General features: G+C 33.9%; 1 protein-coding gene across 13 annotated transcripts in view; it reads right to left on the bottom strand.

Moving 5' to 3' along the window:
* The window catches only part of PAN3 (poly(A) specific ribonuclease subunit PAN3), a 135457-nt gene that overhangs the window by 25072 nt on the left and 86653 nt on the right, over positions 1-23732 (bottom strand). For 7 of the 13 annotated variants that reach the window (XR_002800966.2, XR_011427931.1, XR_011427932.1 and 4 more), the window contains 7 exons: positions 10096-10343; positions 8912-8968; positions 7609-7713; positions 6712-6769; positions 1401-1562; positions 1030-1146; positions 44-145 (listed from right to left, as the gene is read on the bottom strand). Coding sequence is in view for 7 of the 13 variants with exons in the window: in XM_023621451.2 (XP_023477219.2) it covers positions 44-145; positions 1030-1146; positions 1401-1562; positions 6712-6769; positions 7609-7713; positions 8912-8968; positions 10096-10343 (849 nt within the window). In the remaining 6 variants the exon portion in view is untranslated. The remainder of the gene's footprint in view (positions 1-43; positions 146-1029; positions 1147-1400; positions 1563-6711; positions 6770-7608; positions 7714-8911; positions 8969-10095; positions 10344-23732) is intronic. The other 6 variants (XR_011427930.1, XM_023621455.2, XM_023621453.2 and 3 more) reach the window with 3 other exon arrangements.

Here is a 23732-nt window from a genome sequence, read left to right as displayed (position 1 = left end):
AAGGCATTTGTCAAAATACAGCATGCTTGTATCTTTTTCTTACCCCACTTTCTCTTTGTGAAATAGGCATCAGCATTAGGGTCATTAAAATGTCTGCTCATCATAGTTTCTCCTCCAGCATGGAAATCATATGCAAACACAAGAGCTTAAAGTAAAACACAAACACTCATTACTGCAATCTGGCTTCAAATAATGAAGCCCACCAGGGGACATGAACAGACATTTCTCCAAAGAAGATATACGGATGGCCAATAGGCACATGAAAAGATGCTCATCATCACTGATCATTAGGGAAATGCAAATCAAAACTACACTAAGCTATCACCTTACACCCGCTAGAATGGCAAAAATAACCAAAACAAAGAGTAACAAATGTCAGAGAGGTTGTGGAGAAAAAGGAACCCTCATACACTGCTGGTGGGAATGCAAACTGGTGCAGCCACTATGGAAAACAGTATGGAGATTTCTCAAAAAATTAAAAACAGAAATACCATATGACCCAGCCATCCCACTACTGGGTATCTATCCAAAGAAATTGAAATCAGCAATTCCAAAAGTCCCATGCACCCCTATGTTCATTGCAGCATTATTTACAATAGCCAAGACATGGAAGCAACTTAAATGCCCATCAACTGATGAGTGGATAAAGATGATATGGTGTATATATATACACATACACAATGGAATACTACTCAGCCATAAAAAGGATAAAATTGTCCCATTTACAACAACATGGATGGACCTTGAGGGTATGTTAAGTGAGGTAAGCCAGATAGAGAAAGACAATCTCTGTATGACTCCACTCATATGTGGAAGTTAAAGACGTAGACAAAGAGAACAGATTAGTGGTTACCAGGGGAAAGGGGTGGTAGGGGTGGGCACAAAGGGTGAAATGGTGCACCTACAACACGACTGACAAACAATAATGTACAACTGAAATTTCACAAGGTGGTAAACTATCATAATCTCAATAAAAAGTTAAAAAAAAAATGAAGCCCACAAGCAAAAACACAATTACAAATTACTCACAAGGCTCTGCAAATGCTTTAGTGGTAAATACTTCACGCAAGGTTACAATATTTGAGTGCTGAATTTTTTTCCACATATCGACCAACACCATGCACTTTGTGTTAACAAGACGAAAACCTGAAAAAAGAAGAATTCTTCTACTAACCTGTAAATGAAATCTTCCCATCACTCCATCATAAATGTGAAGAAAAAGCTGTCACACATCACTTTATGAGGTACTAATTTCCAAATGAAATAATAAATTTATTTACTGTCCTTTAATATATAAATATATAATATATAAATATATTTAAATAAATAGACACACTCAGGAAGGTTTGAATTTAACCTCAATAACATGCTTCTGAAAGAGGATAACTTATCTTCCTCACCATGTACCCTCCGAAGGCAGTATGGCAGATCATCTTTGCTATTAACAGCTTTGTAGCAAGATGTAATGTATCCAAAATTACTTGATTTCTGTATCCGGTTGGGTGGTGGCAGTGGTTCTAGAGGGAACAGGCTATGGTAGCTGTCAACTTCAGTAGGGACTGCTAGAGTAATTCACAAGAAGATGACTTTAACTTGCAGACAATTCATAAATCTCTCAGAGCAATAAAGAATCAAAACACATTTTTGCATTCTATAACAGTGTCAACATTCATAACAATTCTATGAAACAGTTTCCACTATCAATAAAAATAGGCATTATAAAACCATCAAAGAACAACTACATTTCATTTGCTCAAAAATATTTCTTTTGTAGTATAACTTTTTTGTTTCTCAGCTTATTAGAAACAATTTGTATTATCACTTGGAGATATTAAACATTTCTAATTCTGATGCTGAATAAAAATCAAGTTTTACCTCTTTAAGCATTTTATTTTGTACAAAATATATTTAGACAATGGTGTTAAGCATATGAATTGTTTTTTGAAGCATAAAGAAATTCAAAACAAATAACCTTAAATTTGAGAGTATGTATATGTAATACGTCTGTGTGTATATGTATGTACAAATATGGCAATCTGTATCAAAACTCTCAAACCATTCAGTGGAATAGCATAGCTTTAATCTCTAGCAAAATATAAAAGAAAAAAACCTGAAACAACTCTACCACCATGCCTGCCATGTTCTTCAAAGAAAGAAAAATTATGTTTGAGCTTATATAATGCATTGGGATTTGCTCATGGTACTTTGTTAGGCATTAAAAACTGCTTACCTTGAATCCCAATTTGTTGTTTCTTACAAAGACTAGAAAGTTATAGACTAAAACGTGTTCAGTGGTTGGTTTCTTTATAGAATACAGGCAATTTATTTTCCCTTCTTTATTGCTCCCTATTTTCTAGAACGTGTCAGTTTTATGATCCAAAAAGACAAGCAGTTTTTTAATGCTTCAAATACAATCAATTACATTTTCCAATCAGATAGCTTCCATTCTATTAAATGTCTTCAATGACTTGGGAATGTTCACGATATTTTAAGTGAAAAGCAGATAAGTGAACATGCAGAATATGCATAGAAAACCATCTAGAAAGAAATAGAGCAAAACTTTAACAGTGGTAAGTAACCTCTGAGTGGGAGGATTTTTACTCTCACCTTTACATTATCCTGTATTTGCCAATTTTTTTACAATAAATACGTTTAACACTATTTTTAAAAGATGGCAGTAAATCTCAAAACAAAACCCTCACAAAAATAACTGATCATTTTTGACCTATAACTGTTAGGAAACACAGGTGAAATCCTATTAAGAAAACTCTAATTCCAGAAGACAGGTTCAAAATGATCCCTCTCCCTTTGCCAAAAACATACACTCGTTATCTCTTAGTTCTTGAAACAATTCTATGAGCTAGGATTCCCTATTTCATAAATAAGGAAGATAAGGATTATACATCTAGAGAGGGAGCTGGGATGCAAACCCAGGGCTCTGATTCCATAGTCTTGTACTCAACTCCTAGATGGCAATTTCGGCCATAGTGCAAAACAAATATGGACTCAAGGTAACTTTTAAACCAAGGCCAAGTGGCATGTTCTATTGAAATAAAAGCAGTATAAGGGAAGTATACACACAAGCGAATATAGCTGTAACTTCTGCTCATTTATTATTTTTTATTTGAACAATCAGTATAATTTCCACTAAGAAAAAAATGGTAAATAAATTTTGTTTCCTAGCTATTTCACAAGGAGCATTTAATAAGGCAAGTAATTATTTTCAAATTAGTAAAAATGTATTGAGTACATACTACGTATTAGTGAACACATATTAGTGAAATACGGGTTGCTATCAAAAGGCTTAAAGAAAAACAAAGGATAGAGATTTACATAAAACCTAATATACTACAAGGCAAAATGGCTATTAAAAAAGTACAAGTGACCACAGCACTGGTTCTTAAACTTCAGCGCCCTTCAGTGTCACCTAGCGGCTTGTTAAAACAGTTTAGGCCCTCTGCTCAGTTTCTGATTCAGGAGGTCTAAAGTAGGGCCCAAGGATTTACAGTTCCAACAAATTCCCAAGTGATAATAAAAAGATGCTGCTGTGTCAAGGGACCACACTTTGAACACCAATACACATGGAAATACAGAGAAGGGAGCCATTCCCAAGGATATTATGAAAGATCTCACAGAAGATTTGGCATATTTCTACAAAATGAAGGATGAGACTGCTTTTAATGAGCTAAAACAAGTGGAAGGAGTGCTTTATGGTGAGGGAGTAAACAGAGTAACAAAAAATAACATTCGAATGTGTACACTGGGTTCAGGATCAGTGAAATCTCACCTGCCAGGAGAATAGGATATACCACAGCAAAGGCGCATAGTGCAGATAAAGCTGAGAGAGAAAAATTTGATTTCTGCCTGCAATACCTTCCCTTTTTTTTTTTTTCTTTCTTTTTTGAGGAAGATTAGCCCTGAGCTAACTGCTGCCAATCCTACTGTTTTTGCTGAGAAAGACTGGCCCTGAGCTAACATCCATGCCCATCTTCCGCTACTTTATATATGGGATGCCTGCCACAGCATGGCTTGTCAAGCGGTGCCATGTCCGCACCTGGGATCCGAACCGGCAAACCCTGGGCCGCCGAGAAGCAGAACGTACGAACTTAACCACTGTGCCACCGGGACAGCCCCAATCTCTTACCATTATAATGAATGAGTGAAAAAATACAAACGCCCTTTCAATGTTCCTAAAAGAAATAGGCAGTCTCTTTGATAAATCTTCTCCATGGTCATCAAACAAAAATATGAACTAATATGGGATTAGATCAAAGGGAAGTATAAATGCTATACTAAAGACTTGAAATTTACTATGCCAAACAGTGGTACTCATAGCATCAGCATGACAAAGAGATTGAGGGACAAAATCAATTAAAAAAAATCTTATGCTCTTAACCTCTTTATCCCTGTGTCTACTTTCAGACAAGACACGCTGAAATCTATACATTGAAGGAAAAAAAACCACTTCAGCAGAAAACTAAGCATTATCTAAAGGACCCCTCCAGTGTCTGATTCTGATTCTATGGAAGGTATTTCACCCCTCTGTAAACTGTAGATAACTGACAGCACTACAAAACAATTCTTGTCTACACACATGTACGTTCTGCTCTATCTGGTGGAGGTTCAACTGACCTCCCTCCACCCCTGTAGAAAAGCCAGTTTGCACATTGATTTCAACATTCCTGATCTAGAATATGTCTTATAACATGTGAGTGGCTCCCTCATGACTTAAATAAAATCTTTAATAGGTACTCATTTTTATATCTGTTCATCACAATTTTAACTTTTTTCAGAAAGTCGTCTTTTAATACTACATTCCCAGTCTACCCTGAAATAATCATACATGGCCTAATATTAATGTTAAAAAACAAATGTTTCCACTAACAGATAGGAATACTCATTGTTACTCTGCTCTTTGTTTCTAGTTCAATTTAACAAATGCACAAAATTAAGTATAAATAAAGGGATTAGAGATGCCTCAATCACTGTTAGGCATCAAAACTCAAAGTAAAGAAAATCAAGTTGGAAGATTATAGATAGAGCTGTGTTTTTTAGTTTAGCCCCAATTTTTAGTCTAGGGCCCAATTCTACCAAATAATATTAAAAAGTAATGATAAGAAAACTTTAGTTTCTTTCCCTTATTCAACCCTTTTGCCCCCTCAAAAATCAAACACAATGATAGGTTGGAAGTAAGATTTTGAATGTCTGAGATTCACTATGGTAAATCTACAGCAGCTTCTCGATCTCAGCACTGATATATTGGATCCAATAATGCTTTGCTGTTGGGGACTGTCCTGTGCATTGTAGGGTGTTTAGCAGCACCTCTGGCCTCTATGCACTAGTAGCCAGCAGCACTTCGCTGCCAGTTATGACACACAAAAATGTTCCAGACATTGCCAAATGACCCATGAAGGGTAAAATCATTCCTGGTTAAGTACCACTGATCTATAGGAAATAAATTATGATTTCAGAGTGGAGAAGTACTAATTTGATTGAAGTATGAAGTATGGAATGGAAAAAGCAAAGAAAAAAGCCAGCAAGACCAAAGATTAATAAACAAGTCAACACGAGATGAAGGTTAATAATAAACATAAGACAAAAAAGATCAGAGCTAGAGCAATGACAGAAAAAACCATTTATTAAACCTTGTTTAAACACCAGTGCAGAGAATTGGATTCATCATAATCTTTAGTTTGTGACATTCAAATCACTGGTTCATGTCTATGCATGCCCTGCTTTTATTCAGTTAATTATTCTTAATAATATAATAAGGATCTGCAAACTCAGCACACAAAAGCTCAGACCTTGACTCTACCAATCTATAGCATATACAGTCATGTGCCGCATAACGATGTTTCAGTGGGTGTTAAATAATTAAGGAAAAATTCAACCTGAACACTTCAAAGGTTATGACAGATAAGTTCCCTGTTCATCTAAACTGGAAAAATCAGTCTTAAGACATAAGAGCCAGACATATTCCTCTTAATTCTTTAGCAATCAAGAAGCTATATAGTGGACTATGCTCAACTCTTGATTACAACCAGGTGTTGTGAGATTCTCTCTATGGCAAATGTATTCCTACTGTATTATTTACAAAGTTTTGCTAAATTATATCATATTTCATTTTGCTATATACAGCAGTAAGCTAGGGAAAGAAATTTCAATGCTGAGAAACACTGTGGTACAGTCAGAAAAACTGAGGTTTAAGGCCTGACTCAGGCAGCCATTTACTAGACAGTAGTCTTAAAGGCAAGTTACTTAACCTGCCTGTCAACTTCAGTTTTCCTCATATGTAAAACGGAGATAATATTAGTATCTATGTCACAGAATTTTTGTGATGAAGAAGACATGTAAAGCATGTAATTAGCACACTGTCTCGCACACTGTAGTCTCAAAAATAATAATTACCCTTAAGTACCTAGAGTTCATCAAGTTTCAGAAGACAGTAATATTCTAGTGCTCAAGTGAGGTAAGTCACCAAGAATCACCATAAAACTATCAAATTTTTTTGATGAACCAGAATATTGTCACATGTAGAATAATTTTAAATGAACTAAATGATCAGTGGTATCTTGAAACTCTTCTTAAGTAGATTTCAAATAAATACATTCATATAATAGTAATTAGATAGGTTAAGGCATAAAAACATGTACGACTACTTAAGAATTATAATACCCTTTCAAAGGAAGGATGAATCAACTTGCATTTTACCTGGCATATCTGCTTGATCAATTTGAGCCATTGTTATTAAATGTCTGTTAATCAGCTCCTATGAAGAGAAAACAAGTATACTTACATCTAAACACAGCTTCTGACATCTGGATTTTTCTATTGCAAGTAAATAGCATAAGTATGAATGTTTTTGTTATGTGCACTTTCAAATGTTATTATCATGAAAAAACATTTCTAATAATGGTAAAACATCTAAATTCTAGTCCTAGATAGACCTGCCCAAAACTAAGGTTGGGTTTTAGTACATAACCCAAAGCATATAACTAACTCTGTGGCTGAAAACTCAAGGTCTACTCTAAGCTCATCAATGATTCACTCTACGAACACTATAGTGCTACAACTTACTTCTGTGAAACAAAAATATTTTTTAAGCCTCTAAGTGTAAAATGAAATTCCACAAACCAAATACCACCTAGCAGTTTACGAAAAAACAAACAAAAAACACACCTAAGTTATTTTGAAAACCTACTTAATAGAAAATATTAAGCTCTCTTAAAATGAGGTTTATTTTGGGGCCAAACTTCTTATTCCCAACCTACAGGTATTGGCCAAAAGTTGTCTGAAGGTTAGAAACCATTTAAATCATTTATTTATATACTTCAAAGACATCTTGAATGCACAGGATATGAAGTGCAGAAAGACTGCTCATTTAAATATCTATTCTATGTTTTATATCCTAACTCATAATTACTTGCAATTTGCTTGAATAAGGTTTCCTTAAATAAACATACAGTTAGAACTCAAATTCTAAATTTTATTTGCTTTAGTACAGCACAGTAAATAATATGATCTGAAAAGAGCCCTGGTTCTTTCTCCAGTTCTTTGCTAAAGCACAAGAGACATTAAGTATTTCCACTATGAATTCTGAAAGTGTACCTGTCGGAGCTCATCAGCCATGAAGAAGGAAGGTGCATTTGCTTTTGGTTGCATATAAGCAACGTGAGGTGCAGTTGGAGGATAAATATGATAGTTTGGAAATACCTAAAAAGGTAGGGAAGGGAAAAATGTAATGACAAATTTTTATCGTAGTTTTGATAAAGTTTTAATCTTTAAATGAGTAATAAATTGTTACATTTTTAATCTTTAAATAATAGTAAATTAAAACCTCAGAGGACAGCAGTTATCAGTATACTTTCTGAATAAATTCATTTAAAAAATAATCTCATATTGTAACAATCAATTTAAAATACCTAATGAGAAAGGAAATATTTCTTCAGATATAGCAAAATTTAAGCTCCAATGAGAGGCTCTTTGGAAAAAATGTTACACAAACAGTTTGTAAGTATTTTTTTAAAGCAACTGGAAGAAAGGAAGAAAGCAGATATTAAAGGTGTTTGGGTACAGTCAGATAATGAAGTAACACCGCCCTGGCCGCCCAAAGAACTGCCCACATGAAGGGCTTTTTGCGGCCAACATAAACAAAGCCTTATCTCTAGACTTGTTGAACACTTCAAACTGCAACAGGAAAGAGGACCAACTTACTCTGGGTCAGCAGTTTAAGCCAAGAGAAGGGTGCAACAATATATTTATCTTCCAAGCAAACTACAACAAAGTTACTAAATCTGCTTCCAGCTTCTTGTTTTTCATTTTTCCACTTGGACTCTTCTCACCACCCTGCTTTCTTCTCTTTTTCCTCTGCCTCTCCTTCCCTACACTGTTCTACGACATAAAATCAAAGTACATTCTAAAATTTCTTTTCTTTTGTTTTATCTTTACATTTTAAAAGCTGAAACAAACATTTTTTTCTCTTTCAAAAATGAATTCAGCAGATTTCTGTCGCCCTCAGATGATTATTCTGCTCTGTAACTCAACTAGGAAGTGGTTTTGCAATACTTGTAAAGTTTCCTTTAACCTATATAACCTGCAGGAGAATAATATCTCCTTTTTCTTGCCTTGGTTTCCTTACATCAGATAGCATACTTTGGCTTAACTAGCTCAGGTTTACCATAAGCATATTTTTTAAGAGTGGTTTGAAGGGTAAAAACATTATAAAAATGCGCCATATATAATATCTACAAAAAGAGCTGACAGTTTTGTGACAAAAGAACCTCTTTCTACAAATACCATAAAATAAAATATAATAAAAATGTAAATAGTTATAAAATATAAGAAACAAAAAAAATTGTAAAAGATTAATGGAATTCTTACTTGAAAGAACCAAGGAAAGTCTCTACTCTACCTCAATTATTTGACCTTCTGTTCGGCAAGCTGTTCTGTGATAATTTTTGAAAGATCTCTGACCAAAAACAAAACAAAACAAAAAACTATTAGGTATTTTATTATTTTTTAAAAAGCATTTTACATGATTTACAAGTACTTCTATAAATGTTTTCACATTTATTTCTCCTAGGGTGGTTAGGTATTATTATCCCCACTTACAATTGGGGAAACAGTCTCAGAGGTACTAAGATTCAAGAGTCACAAAACGACGGCAGAACTGGGACTCTTAGAAATTAAAAATAAAAAAGGAATCTGTTGTCTTTCCACTCAAACCTTTTAGTAAAATATTAACTTCAATAAAAATAAATCATTAATTTAATTTGTGGGATCAAAATCTGCTTACTAAAATCCAAATATACTTTTCATCTAATCCTATCACCTATGATTATGTCAAACGTCTATAGTTTAGATTAGCTTTCATATTTTAATGGAATGTGGCTTTCTTATTCATGAGCTCTTCATCTACTACTTATTTTTCTATAGTTAAAAAAATAATTTTTGAACACGGACAAAATAATGAAGAGAAAAAGGTACAATTTACGGATCATGAGAATACTTCCCTTTCCCTCCTCTCGGCCCCCACAGTCCTTTGGGAGGTCTCTTCTCATCCATAATCAGGGCTCCCTAAGCCTCCTCCCTCCTAACCCAATGACTCACACTGGAAGCCTCTTATCACTACGTGTCCTCCACTATCCAGAAATCTAGCTATTGAATCACTGCCTCTCCTGAGACAAGAATTTATCATCAGTTTGCTTTCATTAAGTACTGATAAGAAATCAGCTACTTTCTCTGACTTCTTACTAGAAGTAAAACTACCTATACCTATATCCAAATGTCAGCAAACATCAAGTCCAGCTAGCACATGTACTAGGTAACCCCACAAGCAAAACATGTCGTAAACTACTAAACTAGAGTTTGCACATAACCTAATTTCAGATTAAAACCAGATTTGTCCATAACTAGAGTTATTATTAATGCAGAAACAGATTATTTTCAAAAGATAAGAAGAGATTAGAATTATCATCTAAATTAGAAAATTAAACATTCACTTTTTCCTATCACAGTGAAAAGATGCAATTAACCTCATTAATAAGAAGGAACTGTTCTAAGAGTCCTACCACTGCTCCTTGAACGCAGACATACCATTCCAGTCAAAGGCGCTGGGGTCGTGTCTGTGTAGAAGTAAGTCGTCCCACCGACAGTTTCCTTTTGGATCACCTGACCAGAAGACGGAGTCTGAGAGACAGGATTACTAACAGGTGTAGAGGCACTAGAAGGCACCATGTAATTTGCTGGATTTGGAGTGTGACTTCTTCTTCTGGGAGCAGGAGAAGTATGTGGAGTGATCTTGGGGGAATGAAGAGGGGAAGATCCAGCAGACAAGGACATTCCTGAAGAAGATGTAAAAACGTTTCTTAATGGAGCAAAAAATTGGTTTTAGGGAAAAAAATCTGGAAAATAAAATGCAAACATTCATTTGGAAGAAACATCACCTTTAGCAAATTCTTTAAGTGCAAAGATAGACAATTTTAGCTTGTTTTGTCTTAGAGGAAGCTCTGATTAAAGCAAATGTAAAGAAGTCTCTTTTCTCAAATATAGTCATTTCCAAGTAAATTAGGAAATTTATTGCAAGTATAGTCTCCTCCATATCAAGGTTTACATAAGAAACTTCAATAATAAGAATCACCAATAACTTAATGAATTAGGTTAATGGAAAAATGAGAAATAACAAATGACAGGACTCTAGAAAATTATGAATTCTATAAAAACCTTTCTTTCATAAAAGGCATAATTCCTTTTTTGTTAAGAATCATTTAAAACTATGGCTATTAATACAAATACCAAAGTCTCATAAAATATTATAGTATTAAAAACAAACTATTTAACGAGATCTACCAGATTTCTTTTGGCCAAAATACAAAACAGAATGGTTTGAAAAAGCAAAAAAGAAAATAAGTCTAGTCTTAGCTGAAATACATGGCAGCTTAAACATATTCTTTTAATCAAGTAGTATACTGTTTTGATGCCTTTTGTTTTTAACTCTAAATAGGCACACACTAAAACAACTGAAAATTTCTGTAGATGCATACTTTTTAAAATTAGGCCAACTGATACCACTATGTTCTAGTGAAAGTTTTACCTACACACAACAAGTAAGAAACCATTATATGCAGAGAATTCTCTATTATGAATCTATTGTGAAGAAAGGGAAAGGACAATTGTCTTTAGCCTTCAGGAGATTCCGAGCTAACTGAGAAAACAAGACCAGGTCACATGTAAAAGACATATGACAACTTACAAAAACACTCAAATGTAAATATACTGTAAACTACATGCATAAATGCAGATGGATGCAAATTAATTCAAACCAGGCAGAGTTAATCAAAGGCTTAATGGAGGTGATCAGTTCTGAGCAGAGATTGAAGACGGTTTCTAGAGCTACAGTTACACTGCCTGAAAAAACTGGCTTATCCACAAACTGTTTTCTGGCTATGTGGGGAACAACTAAAAACCTTCACCTTCGAAGTAATATGTTATTTCACAATTCAAGGAAAAAAGTTATCAAAATGCCTCTGGTCACAGAAATACGATTAAGAGGGATATGAATTTCAATTTATAAGAATTCACAAAACATTAATATTGTTTTTTGAAAAGATGTAGGTGAACAAAAATAAGCTGAGAACTGAGATTACACTTATCTTTACTCTGGACAGCTCTTTGCACTTTCTTAAGAGCTTTGACATAATTATTTCATCTGGTTTCTAAGCAACTAAGTTTCCACTCCCAATTTAATACTCCTACTGCTATAACACAATGTCTACTGCAGTGACATTAAAACAGGCCAGGAAGTCTCAAGAACGTCTTAAATGTATCTAAGAGAACCTTTAAAAATCTAAAACCTCTTTAAAAAACAATTTATAAGGAAGCCAAACTACTATATTAAGATGTATGGATAATTTTTTAAAAAACTCTTCCAGAGTTCTCTGTGTTTTTTCTAACTCCATATTATACACTGATGCAAGTTAATCCATACAGCAAAAATTGGGAAGATGATTAAACTACTTTCAAAAGATATATACTCCCCACTTATCTAATATGAAATGCATTTAGTTTTCCTAAAGCTAGTCACTAAGCCTTTCCAAGATAAAACTGGCCAAGCCACCAAAGATGAGTAAATTTGTTTACTACCTTTTAAGTTAAGTAACAGCAACAAATATAGCTACCAGTTCTTAAGCACTTTCCATGTGTCACGCACTAATAAAAGTGCTTCACATACCTCAGTCTATTTAATCCGCGCAACAATTCTATAAGATAGGTATATCATATTCATCTCACAGAGAAGGAAACATCCTAAAATTTTAAAAAATTTATTGTAAAGAGAAATACAGGTTACTAAACAAAAGAATCAAGATTCAAACTCAGGTCTACTGGATTCCAAAGCCTGTGCTCCTAGCCAATAAGCTATACAGTTGTCTATTTCCTAAGTCTTATACTAGAGAACTGAAAGGGGATCCAATCAACTTAGTAGCATTAGTGTGATTGCTTAAGCCATGTGGGAAGGAGCAGGTGCAGCACGGGGTAAAGAAAGATTCCGACACCAAAGCAGGTATGTAAGTGAGACAAAAGGTAGAAACCCTCTTCAAGGTCAAATACATGGAGAAAGATTACCAAAAACAATCTGAAAACAATCTGAGGTAAGTTAAGAAGGGAATTTATGTATGGTAGAATTCACAAGATGTAAGTAATAAGGCTTCCCTTAAGAATTTTTAATTTCGTGGCTATTCTAATACAAAGTTGCAGCACTGAAATCTGAGTTCATATATCTCAGGTCAGGCTGACTGGAATTATTTTAAAACACTCAAAGTAAAACATGTACAATAGTAAGTATCACCACCCACAAGGGTAACAGGATATTTAAATTGTACAGGAAGCTAAAGACGAAACTAACTCCTAAATTTCAAACAACCCCAAATATCAAATGTAGTCACAAAAGGCACAGCTTTGTGCCACCACAATAGTCTACAAACTAAGAATTGAGTAAAATATGCAGCTATCTGCTTAGAGAGAGATTGTGTACTTGTGTTGTGAAGACAATAACCACAACATACTTAATATTAACTGCCTACATACAATACTAAATTATAAACAGTATGAAGGAGTAGAACCACGCTACAGAAATGAGTAGTTAAAAATAAAGGTGAATTAAAATCAACAGATTCAATCTCATCTCTCTCACATGTAAATATTTCTTTGTAAGTTCTATCTTTCCACATATGGGGGGGTGATGCTAATCGTGGTTATTACAAAACCCTGCTATTAACTGGTACTCAATCACTAGAATACTTAAGTAAATACAGTAACACACTGAGGATACCATAAGAGACAATCTAGAAGAATGAAAATTTGTATTAAAAGCTGAATTAGAAATATTTCTTTTTGTATTTATTTTTGTATTACTTTTTGTCTTTTTATTCTTAGAACGACATTTCAGTGACATCATATACAATAACTGCACTATAATTTCTTATTAAGTAAATATGAAAACTGAGATATTTAAGCCATATGTGATAAATTAATTGCTTTAGAACAATTGAAAAAAATCCTTCGTAAAAGTATTCAATTCAAATAAAAGTGAGGAACAATACAATAATGCTCCCTGGAGGAATTAACAAGAGCAATTAACAAAATAAAGAAATGAGACATAAAAAGTTTCAAGGCTAATTTATGGAGGCAAAATTACCAGTGTTTTGGGATGACAAGATTTGATCCAAGAAAACCAACAAAAAAGACTCTTGTAAATAATGACAGAATTCGTTAAAGTAAATGGTTACAATACTAACATATACCAAATAAACAGCCTCCCTAAACATAAACAACCAGTTAGGGCAATACGGTTTCTGGGAACTGAGAAATGTATCTGAGCCAACTCAGACACCTTCCCTCAACTCCCACCAATGCTACGAATACACGGAACTATCAGAGAAAATACAACACCCACATTTTAAAACATAGCTGAGATTAAAAAGAAAAAAACCCAAGAGAAAGAAACTACGGCAGAATTTAAACTTAAGAAGTTACATTGTGGGGAGTTAGGAGAATCACAACCTAGGCCAGATATAGTCTCTATCAGTTGAGCTTTAAATATCCGCATGGGCATATAAAATATGGCCTTCAGCCCATAAAATGTAGAGAATGGAACCTAAACCCCAGTGTAAAGCCAGGAGGCTGGAAAAGGCTGTACCATGAGTAAACGTAGGATGAGAAAATTTTTAACCCATCAGCCTACAGAGGCAAAGATAAACTTGTTGCGGATGCGATACGGAGGAAAGGAACGGGTTTGGGGTGGTGTCTTAAGAGAAATGGAAAACCCATAACTGTACCACGCATATATATATAGGAGACAAAATTCCAAGAAAACTTCATGTTACAAACATCCCAGTGAGAAGTTAACATAAAACTTGAATTGCAGTGGCAGTGGACACCTGGATGAAGAAAACACCAAGCATTCTGACGAACACTTCTACAACCCAGAACACAAAGGATCTTTCCCCAAAAAACAACTCCACTTAACTCCCAAAATGAGGATTAGTATGCACAATATACTTCAGAATTAGCACCCTGAGAAGAATGAATCACAGATAAAACGACTAAAATGATTAAGGACATGAAAGAAGTGACAAACATCTTGAAAAAACAGGACATTTGCTCTTCCCTTAAAGAGAAAACAACTCAACAGATGAGTTAAATAGCAAAGTAGACATAATCAAAGAAAGAAAAAGGTAAACTGGAGAAGGATTTGAGGAAACTAGCTGGAAATAAAACTTGGAAAACATGAAAGCGTGGTGAAGAGATACAAAAGGTAGAATGAGAAGGAAAATTTCCAGGAGAAAAAAGAATATTCAAAGAAAAATTTGTGATTTTTCAAGAAATAAACCATACAAATCCTCATTCAAGAAGTCCTGAGCAAGAGTTCTGAACAAAATAAGTAAAAATAAATCCCTTTCAATCAATTGGGTAAAACTGTAGTATGTCAAAGATAAAGAGAGAAATCTAAAAAGCTACCAGAAAAGAGAGAAACTATCTAAAAAAAGAACAATCACATTAACAGAAGACGGCATCAGCGACACTATACAATGAAATAATGTATTCAAAGTAAGGAGGGAAAATAATTGTCACCTTGAAGTTTATACACAACTTACAAATAAGGAGAACATCAAGACATTTTTACGGTTTGTTACATCTCCTGCTGAAAGAACAATTAAATGATCAACTTCAGTACAGAGAAAACTCCTTTCCCAAAAGGCACAGACTATAAGAATGTGTAGGTAAATTAATAAGTATTGAAGAATGATTAGTCTGAGATAGGTTAAAGCCAAAGTGTAATTAAAATTCTAGATAAGTATAACATTGAAAAAGGGCAGGAAGGACCAAAGTTATTAAAAATCTTTGAACTAATATCTTTACCTTCTTCCTCTTCAACAATTTCATACTGAGTAAAGCATGCATGGTAAAATTCTAGTGATGACCACTATATAATAAAACAGAAATGTAATATATGACATTCAATCTCTACCTCACATTATTACAAAAATTACCTCAAAACGGATCAAAAACCTAAATGTAGGAGCTAATCTATAAAACTCTAAAAAGAAAACAAGCGCAAACCTTCATGACCTTCAACTAAGCAATGAGTTTTTAAGATATGACACCTAAAGCACACATAACCAAAGGGAAAAAAATTTAAATTGGACTTCGTCAAAATTTCAAATTTTTTCTACTTCACAAGAAACTATCAAAAAAGTAAAGAACAAATCCACAGAACGGGAGAAAATATTTACAAATCATATATTCAATAAATGTCTAGTATGTAGAATATATAAAGAACAATTCAACAATAAAAAGAAATAACCAAATTTTAAAATGGGCAAAGTATTCAAATAGACATTTTTCCAAAGAAGATAAAAAGAAGCTCAACCTCATTAGTAATTAGGGACACGTAAATCAAAACCACAATAATAGCATTTCATATCCACTAGGATGACTATAATCCAAAACAAGGATATGGGGCTAGCCCCATTAGCATAGCAGTTAAGTGCACACATTCTGCTTCGGTGGCCCGGGGTTCACTGGTTTGGATCCCAGGTGCGGACATGGCACTGCTTGGCACACCATGCTGTGGTAGGCATCCCACATATAAAGTAGAGGAAGATGGGCACGGATGTCAGCTCAGGGCCAGTCTTCCTCAGCAAAAAGAGGAGGATTGGTGGCAGATGTTAGCTCAGGGTTAATCTTCCTCAAAAAACAATAAACCAACAAAAACAAAACAAAACAAGGATAATAACAAGTGTTAGTGAGAAAAGGGAGAAATTGAAATCCTCATACATCCCTGGTAGAAATGCAAAATGATGCAGTCACTTTGGAAAATAGTTTGGCAGTTTCTCAAATTGTTAAACATAGAATTCTCCTATGAGCCAGTAATTCCACTCCTAAGCATGTTACCCAAGAGAACTGAAAACATATGTTCACACAAAAACTTATACATGAATGTTCATAGCAGCATTATGCATAATAGTCAAAAAGAAGAAACAACCCAAATGTCTAACAAACTGATAAATGGGTAAACAAAATGTAATCTATCCATACAACGGAATATTACTCACCTGTAAAAAGAAAATACTGATACATGCTATAACATGGATGAACCCTGAAAATATTATGTTAAGCAAAAGAAGCCAGACACAAAAAGGCTACATATTGTATGGCTCTATTTATATCAAATGTCCAGAACAAGCAAATCCATAAAGACATAAAGTAGATTAATGGTTTCCAGGGACCGGGGAGAGGGAAAATGAGGAGTAACTACTAATATGTATAAAGTTTCTTTTGGGGGTGATGAATATGTAGAATTAGATAGCTATGATGGTTCCACAATCTTGTGAATATATTAAAACCCACTAAATTGTATAGTTTAAAAGAGTGAATTTTATGATGTGAACTATATCTCAGCAAAAAATAGCATCTGAATCATTGCTGGAGGTGAGGAGAGAAAGATCAAGAAAACTCCATTAATCCAATAGAAGGCCGGGCAACTAATAAATTGTGAAAAAATATCCACTTATGTTAATTAGCAATAAAAAGATAAACTATCTAGGCATAAACTTAACTAGAAATGTGAAGGAAAGGTTAAAATTCCACTGGCAGAAACAAAAGATAATTTGAACAAAAGAAAATAAATACCTGTACTTATTTGTCATAAGATGTCAATTCTGCATTTAACTAATCTAAAAATATAATGCAATTTCAATAAAAATAGCAATAGAATTTTTTTAATTAGCCAAACCAATTATATCCATGTGGAAAAATAAACATTAAGAATAGCTAGGAAAATTATTAAAGAAAATCGAATACAGAGGAAGAACAGAGAAAAAGAACCAAGAACAAAAAAGTAAAAGGAAGAAGAAAAAGTATGGTATAAGACCATCAGCTATTAAAAAGTGATAAAAGCTTCAGCAACAAAAATGTTTGACAAAGGCTCACATGAATACAACAGAAAAGGTACAAAATTTGACCTCAAATACATACGAAAAAATAAGTATAAGATAAAGGTGGCATTTCACACTTTAGGGGAGGAGATGGACAAGAGTCAGATATGACAACCTACTAGTCGTCACTACACGATGGAATGAATAAAGATATAAGCAAACAGATGCTTATTTAATAAAACAAAAGCAACTCACTCTTTCATTTATTACACCTACATAAATTTCAGATAAATATTCAGATTGAATATTTAAGAGTTTAAAATAAAAAGTATCTCAAAGAATATTTTTAAAAATACAATGTTATGAAGACACAAAATGAAAAGGTCAAAAAAGAAAATGTTAATTTAACTTCTCCAAAAAATAAACGCTTCGGGGCTGGCCCAGTAGCATAGTGGTTAAGTTTGTATGCTCTACTTCAGCAGCCCTGGGGTTTGCAGCTTTGGATCCCAGGCACAGACCTAGACGCCACTCATCAAGCCATGCTATGGCAGCGTCTGACATACAAAATAGAGGAAGACTGGCACAGATGCTAGCTCAGTGACAATCTTCCTCAAGCAAAAAGGGGAAGATTGGCAATGGATGTTAGCTCAGGGCCAATCTTCCTCACCAAAAAACAAATTTCTACACAGCAACAAAAGGTATTGTCAACACTTTACAAAGGGCTAATCTGCTTAATACATAGTTCTTAAAATCATTAAGAAAATAAAAAGCAATCAATAGAAAATGGACAAATGACACAACTAGCCAATTCATAGAAAAAAAAATTAAACGCCTTAAACATAAAAAGATGCTCCTGTTCACTGATAATTACAGAGATGCAAATTAAAACCAGTATATCAACGGCCTCTTCTCAGATTGGCATTGATTAAAAAGTTTATTTAGACAATTATTAATAGGGTGAGTGCCATATAAATACTGGCATACACTTTTGCTACAAACTGTTACAATCTCTTTTGGAAGACAATTTGGCAATACCTATCAACAAAAACTTCTTCATTGACATGATAATAGTAAACAATTCAAATGAAAAATAAAAGCTGTGAACTCCACAAAAGAGGATATTTTTGTCTTGCTCATCTTTGTGGCCCACAGGAGTCACTGAATAAATGCCTCATGAACAAATGTTAAGGTTACTTTTTAAATCCCTTCCAGGAAAAAGCAAAAGTAATATTTTCTTTTCTCAGACAAGTTTTAAAAAGTTGTCCTCTCAGATACAAATGCACCTGAGATGCCAGAGTGAAATCATTCTAAATATGAAAACATTAGAAACATTTCTTTCAAAATCAGAAACAAGACAAAAATGTCAATTACGACTACTTCTATGCAATACCATACTAAAAGTCTTAACCAATGCAACAAAACAACAGAAAAAAAGTCTGCAAAGGAAGAGATAAAACTATTATTATTTTCAGGGAATTGTCCAAATAAGAAACCACAAAATATTATAAACAACAGAATTTATCAAAGTAACCAACATATAAAAGTCAACTACATATTTACACACTAGAAATAATTAATTCAAAAAATTTTACGTTTTAAAGATACCAATTATAATACTAACAAATACTATGAAATGTCTCAGAATATCTAAGAAAATATATTAAGACTCGAACACAGAAAATTATAAAAACTTTATGGAAAGACATTAAAGACCTGGAAAAAAGAAATGAGAGATAGCCCACGTTCATGGATAAGAAGATAATATTGCAATGATGATGATTCTCTTCAATTCATCTAAAGATTCAACACAACTTCCCTGAAGACACCAGACTTCTTCATGTACCCACAAGTCTCCAAAGCTGCTTCCTCCTCTAGTACGTTAATCAACAACACTCTATGCCAACACCAAATTCTTTAAACCCCATCCTCAGAGTAAACTCCAATTCATTCTTCTGAAAAATCTTCTAACTCTATAAAAATTTTCTTGATACCGATATTTAAAAATTATTCCCCTGATTTTGTGTTTTATCTTTTGCTGCAAGTACCACACAATTCAAATTGTCTCTCTGTAGGGAAGAACTGTGCCTTAACCTCTCTCACCTATACTCATAATGGCACAATGTCAGCACACAATAAATTTGTTGAAAAGAAAGAGATATAGAGGTGAAAGTTTCCTCTTTTTGGTATCAATAATCAAGATTCTAAATATAGCATTAGCTATGATGAGGAAATGGAGAATGCCATCATCAGAATTACCTGAGTATAAGAAGAAGTTGGGAAAAGAAAAGTAAATGTTCATGCTATCAAGTGGTATAGATGTCAGTCATCATATTTAAAAGCAAATGTGAAACAAGCCATAGCCATTGTGAAAGAGAGGAATTTGAAAGAATTTGTGGTGAAAGACATTCTTCTGAAAGAGCAGTCTGATTATTCTAGAATTACTCTTTCTAGGTAAATGTAGCCTAGGTAAAACCTAGGTTACACTAATGATTTTAACACAATTCCAATAACCAAACTAACTCTCAAATAATAAATTGTCATGTATAACTACATTGAAGAGAATAATTGAGATTAGAAATTAACAAAATATATCTCATATTGAACAGATGAACTTGAATTGAAGAAAAATAGAGGAAGCATTATCTTCTTAACAACAGGATCAATGTTTGGGGCTTCATCTAAGAGAAAATCATACTAAGGAATTTATATGATCACATCCAGAAATACAAAAAACGAAATTACTACTAAAAACACTTAATACTTTATTCATTTTTTTAAGCAAGTTCCCCAATCACCTCCCTAAAATAAGGCAGCTATATCCCCAAAAACAGACACTTAAATTTATATTGCTAAATTCTAACACAGTCTTAAACTTGTTAAGAATCAATAAATTCTTTCACTTCACTGGTGATTTAAAGGGGGGGCATAAAAGATCAAGTCCAAACTTGAACTCAGAGCACTTTTCTCCCCCTACTTGTTCTTTCAGTGCTTTGGAGACAAGCTTCATTTCTTAGTCCATTTCTATCACTAGCTGTTCTTAGCAGGAGAAAGTGAGTTTAAGGAAAGTATTTAACTGTAATCATTTTAACAATTAAAAGTTTGGATGTCGTGGAGTTATTTGCAATTTGATGCAACCTGTCAGACAAATCCCCAACATACTCTAAGTAACTACATGGTATGCAGGACAGAGTTCTATCGAATAGAACTTTCTGAAATATAATGTTAAAGTTACAGAATAACATCAGAAATGCACTAAACTCTCCATATGATGTTGATGGTTACTCTATAAATAAAGCTGCTTTAAAATATAATCCTCAGTTCCTCAGTAAATTTAGTAACAAAAAATCTGTATTAGGGTCCCCACGACCACCCCTACGTTCAGAAATTCACGAGAACTTCTAAGACCTGGCATATAGTTGCACTCGTGGCTAAAATTTATCACAGCAATGTAGTAAGCATACACATCCATATCTTAAGGAAAAAGACACAAGTGGAGTCTAGAGGAATTCACGTGTAAGTTTCCTTACGCGCTCTTCCTCTCGTGAGAGATCACACAGCTTACTCTTCCTCCAGTAACATATGTGCAATCTATTTGCTCAGAGAAGCCCATTAGAAACTCAGTGCCCCAGGTTTTCACAGGGGGACTGGTCACATAGGCATCTTCATCCTCAGCACATACCAGAATTCCAAACTCCCAGAAGGAATGCAGATGTGCAGGATAAACCACATTGTTAGCACAGAGTCTTGGCACAGTAAACCACCCTTATCAGTTGGGGAACAATGAAAACATTCCCCAAATCTAAGTTCCCAGATGTTGGCCAAGGGCCAACCTTACAAGCGGGCTTTTTTAAGGATAGCAGGCTCATTTCTACACAGATACCTTGAATTGTCTCCAGGATAGTCACCACTTTTTCATAGTTTTGCCCTATAATAAAGTGAATATTGTTATAGAGAAACACAAGGACAAATGTCTTGTTTTTTTGTATCTAAACAAATGCCTCTGGGAAGGAGGAGGAGAAAAAAAGTAAGCCTTAAATTAGGGCAATGGATTTATATTGACTCCACTACTTTTCGCCTACGTGCATTTAGAAAAAATTACATACATTAGTGACGTACAGTCCACGGCCAGGAAATACAGCAAAGAGAAATTAAATACAGTTCACATAAAAAGGAGCTGATCCTATGTGTTTGATCAGCTCCTATCTCTAAGTATTTGACCTATCTAAATATACACACTAACCAAATATATATGTCATGGCTTAAAATAAGATTTCTGCTACTAACATTAAATAGAAAAGACTTCATAATACCATCAGTTAAGTCATATTTTAGCTTCTAGCATACTAAAATTATAGAAGCCATTCAAAAAGTTTGCTTATTTAAATATTAGGAGTATATGAAACAAAACTTTATTCTTAGAAAATAACTGTTGGACTTTTAGAACAATCCTAAAAAGAATCATCTAGGCTTTGATTTGCTGTATGCTTCATAAAAATAGCTGCTTTCAATTTTAATAGCTTAAAAACAATTCACAGCTTTTGTTCCAGAAATTCTAGTTCTACAAAGTATCCTAAAGAAACAGTCCTAAATCTTGGAAGATATTTATAGCTAAGATAAATGTATATATGCACAGATCATATACATATATGCTGCTTTCTAAAACGTAACACTATGATTCAATTTTTTAATAGATAAAATAAGTCTTTAAAAACTGAATGGCAATTTGAAGGTTAGAGAAAACTGTCACTCAACTAAAATCTATTAAGGTGGTAAAAATGGTTTTCAGGGAAAACGGCTCATTATAAGTGATGCTCTATAATGTGCACTAAATTTTTACTCATGATTCAGTTACTTAATTCAGAAAAACTGTTTGAATACTTAATAACTTGACCTAAAATAAAATCAATTTCTTTTATGTTTACATTTTAAATAACCTTGAGTCTAAGTTTGTTTGCACAAAGATTAAAGTTATCTTCATTGCTTTATAAATAAAAGAATATATAAATTTCAAAATCTTAAATTTAGAAATCCTTAGTCAATATTTTTGCTTCATGATAATCACCTTATTGAGTCATCCTTAAATTCATAATTATCTTTCTAAAGATAATTAAGAATCTACTTAATTATCTACTTACATTTAAAGATAAATAAGAATTTACCTCATGAACTTACCAATCATTTGAAGAGAATGTTTTACAATTTTCAATTTTTTTCTTCAGATTTTTTTTTTTTCCTCCCCAAAGCCCCCCGGTACATAGTTGTATATTCTTTGTTGTGGGTCCTTCTAGTTGTGGCATGTGGGATGCTGCCTCAGCGTGGTTTGATGAGCAGTGCCATGTCTGCGCCCAGAATTCGAACCAACGAAACATTGGGCTGCCTGGAGTGGAGCATGCGAACTTAACCACTCGGCCACGGGGCCAGCCCCACAATTTCCAATTTTTAAGCCAGAAGTAGACTAAGCTTCTCTCCTCTCTTTACAAATTAGACAACTGGGGCCCAACATAGCTCAATGATTTGTTTAATCTATAAACTCAGTGATGAAAGAAACGAAACTAGAATCTAGGCCCCTTAAGTGCTAACACAGCCCAGTGTAGCACTTTAATGCAGCTGAACTTAACCTAAATTCACATCACTAATGGTCATATAAAAATAATGCACCTAGAAGGAAAAGTTATAGTCTAAAGAGAAAATGTGATTACAGGCAGAAGAACTGTTAAATTTCAGAACATATAAAATATTAAAGGAGAAGAGGATGGTATAACCAATTCAAAACACTTATCTGTTAAAGTTTCTGGAAGTCTACAATAAGCTTCAAAATTATACTGTCAGTTCTAAAGGTTTAGGTACTATGAAAAGAAACAAGGCACTATGAAGCTATGTATAACTGCTACAGATAAGAGTGATTCAGAAGATCCTTGAATTTAAAGACTGGATTAGGGGCTGGGTCCGTGGCCAAGTGGTTAAGTTCGTGTACCCCACTTGGCGGCCCAGGGTTTCACTGGTTCAGATCCTGGTGCAGATCTAGCACAGCTCATCAATCCATGCTGAGGTGGCATCCATATAGCAGAGCCAGAAGGACCTACAACTATATACTGGGAGGCTTTGGGGAGAAGAAGGGAAAAAAAAAAAGACTGGCAACAGATGTTAGCTCAGGTGCCAATCTTTAAAAAAAAAAAAAGACTGGATTAGAATTTAGTGTTTCTGAAGAATCCCAGCAATATGGATGTTTGGATTATTTTATTAAAGATTTTTTCAAATTTATACATCTAGTAATATTATTTTTCCCCCAAAGAGGCT

This window comes from Equus caballus, chromosome 17 (assembly GCF_041296265.1).
Source record: "Equus caballus isolate H_3958 breed thoroughbred chromosome 17, TB-T2T, whole genome shotgun sequence".
Classification (NCBI taxonomy): Eukaryota; Metazoa; Chordata; class Mammalia; order Perissodactyla; family Equidae; genus Equus; species Equus caballus.
Note: the sequence above shows the minus strand (reverse complement) of the source record. Positions and strands in the feature narration are given on the sequence as shown.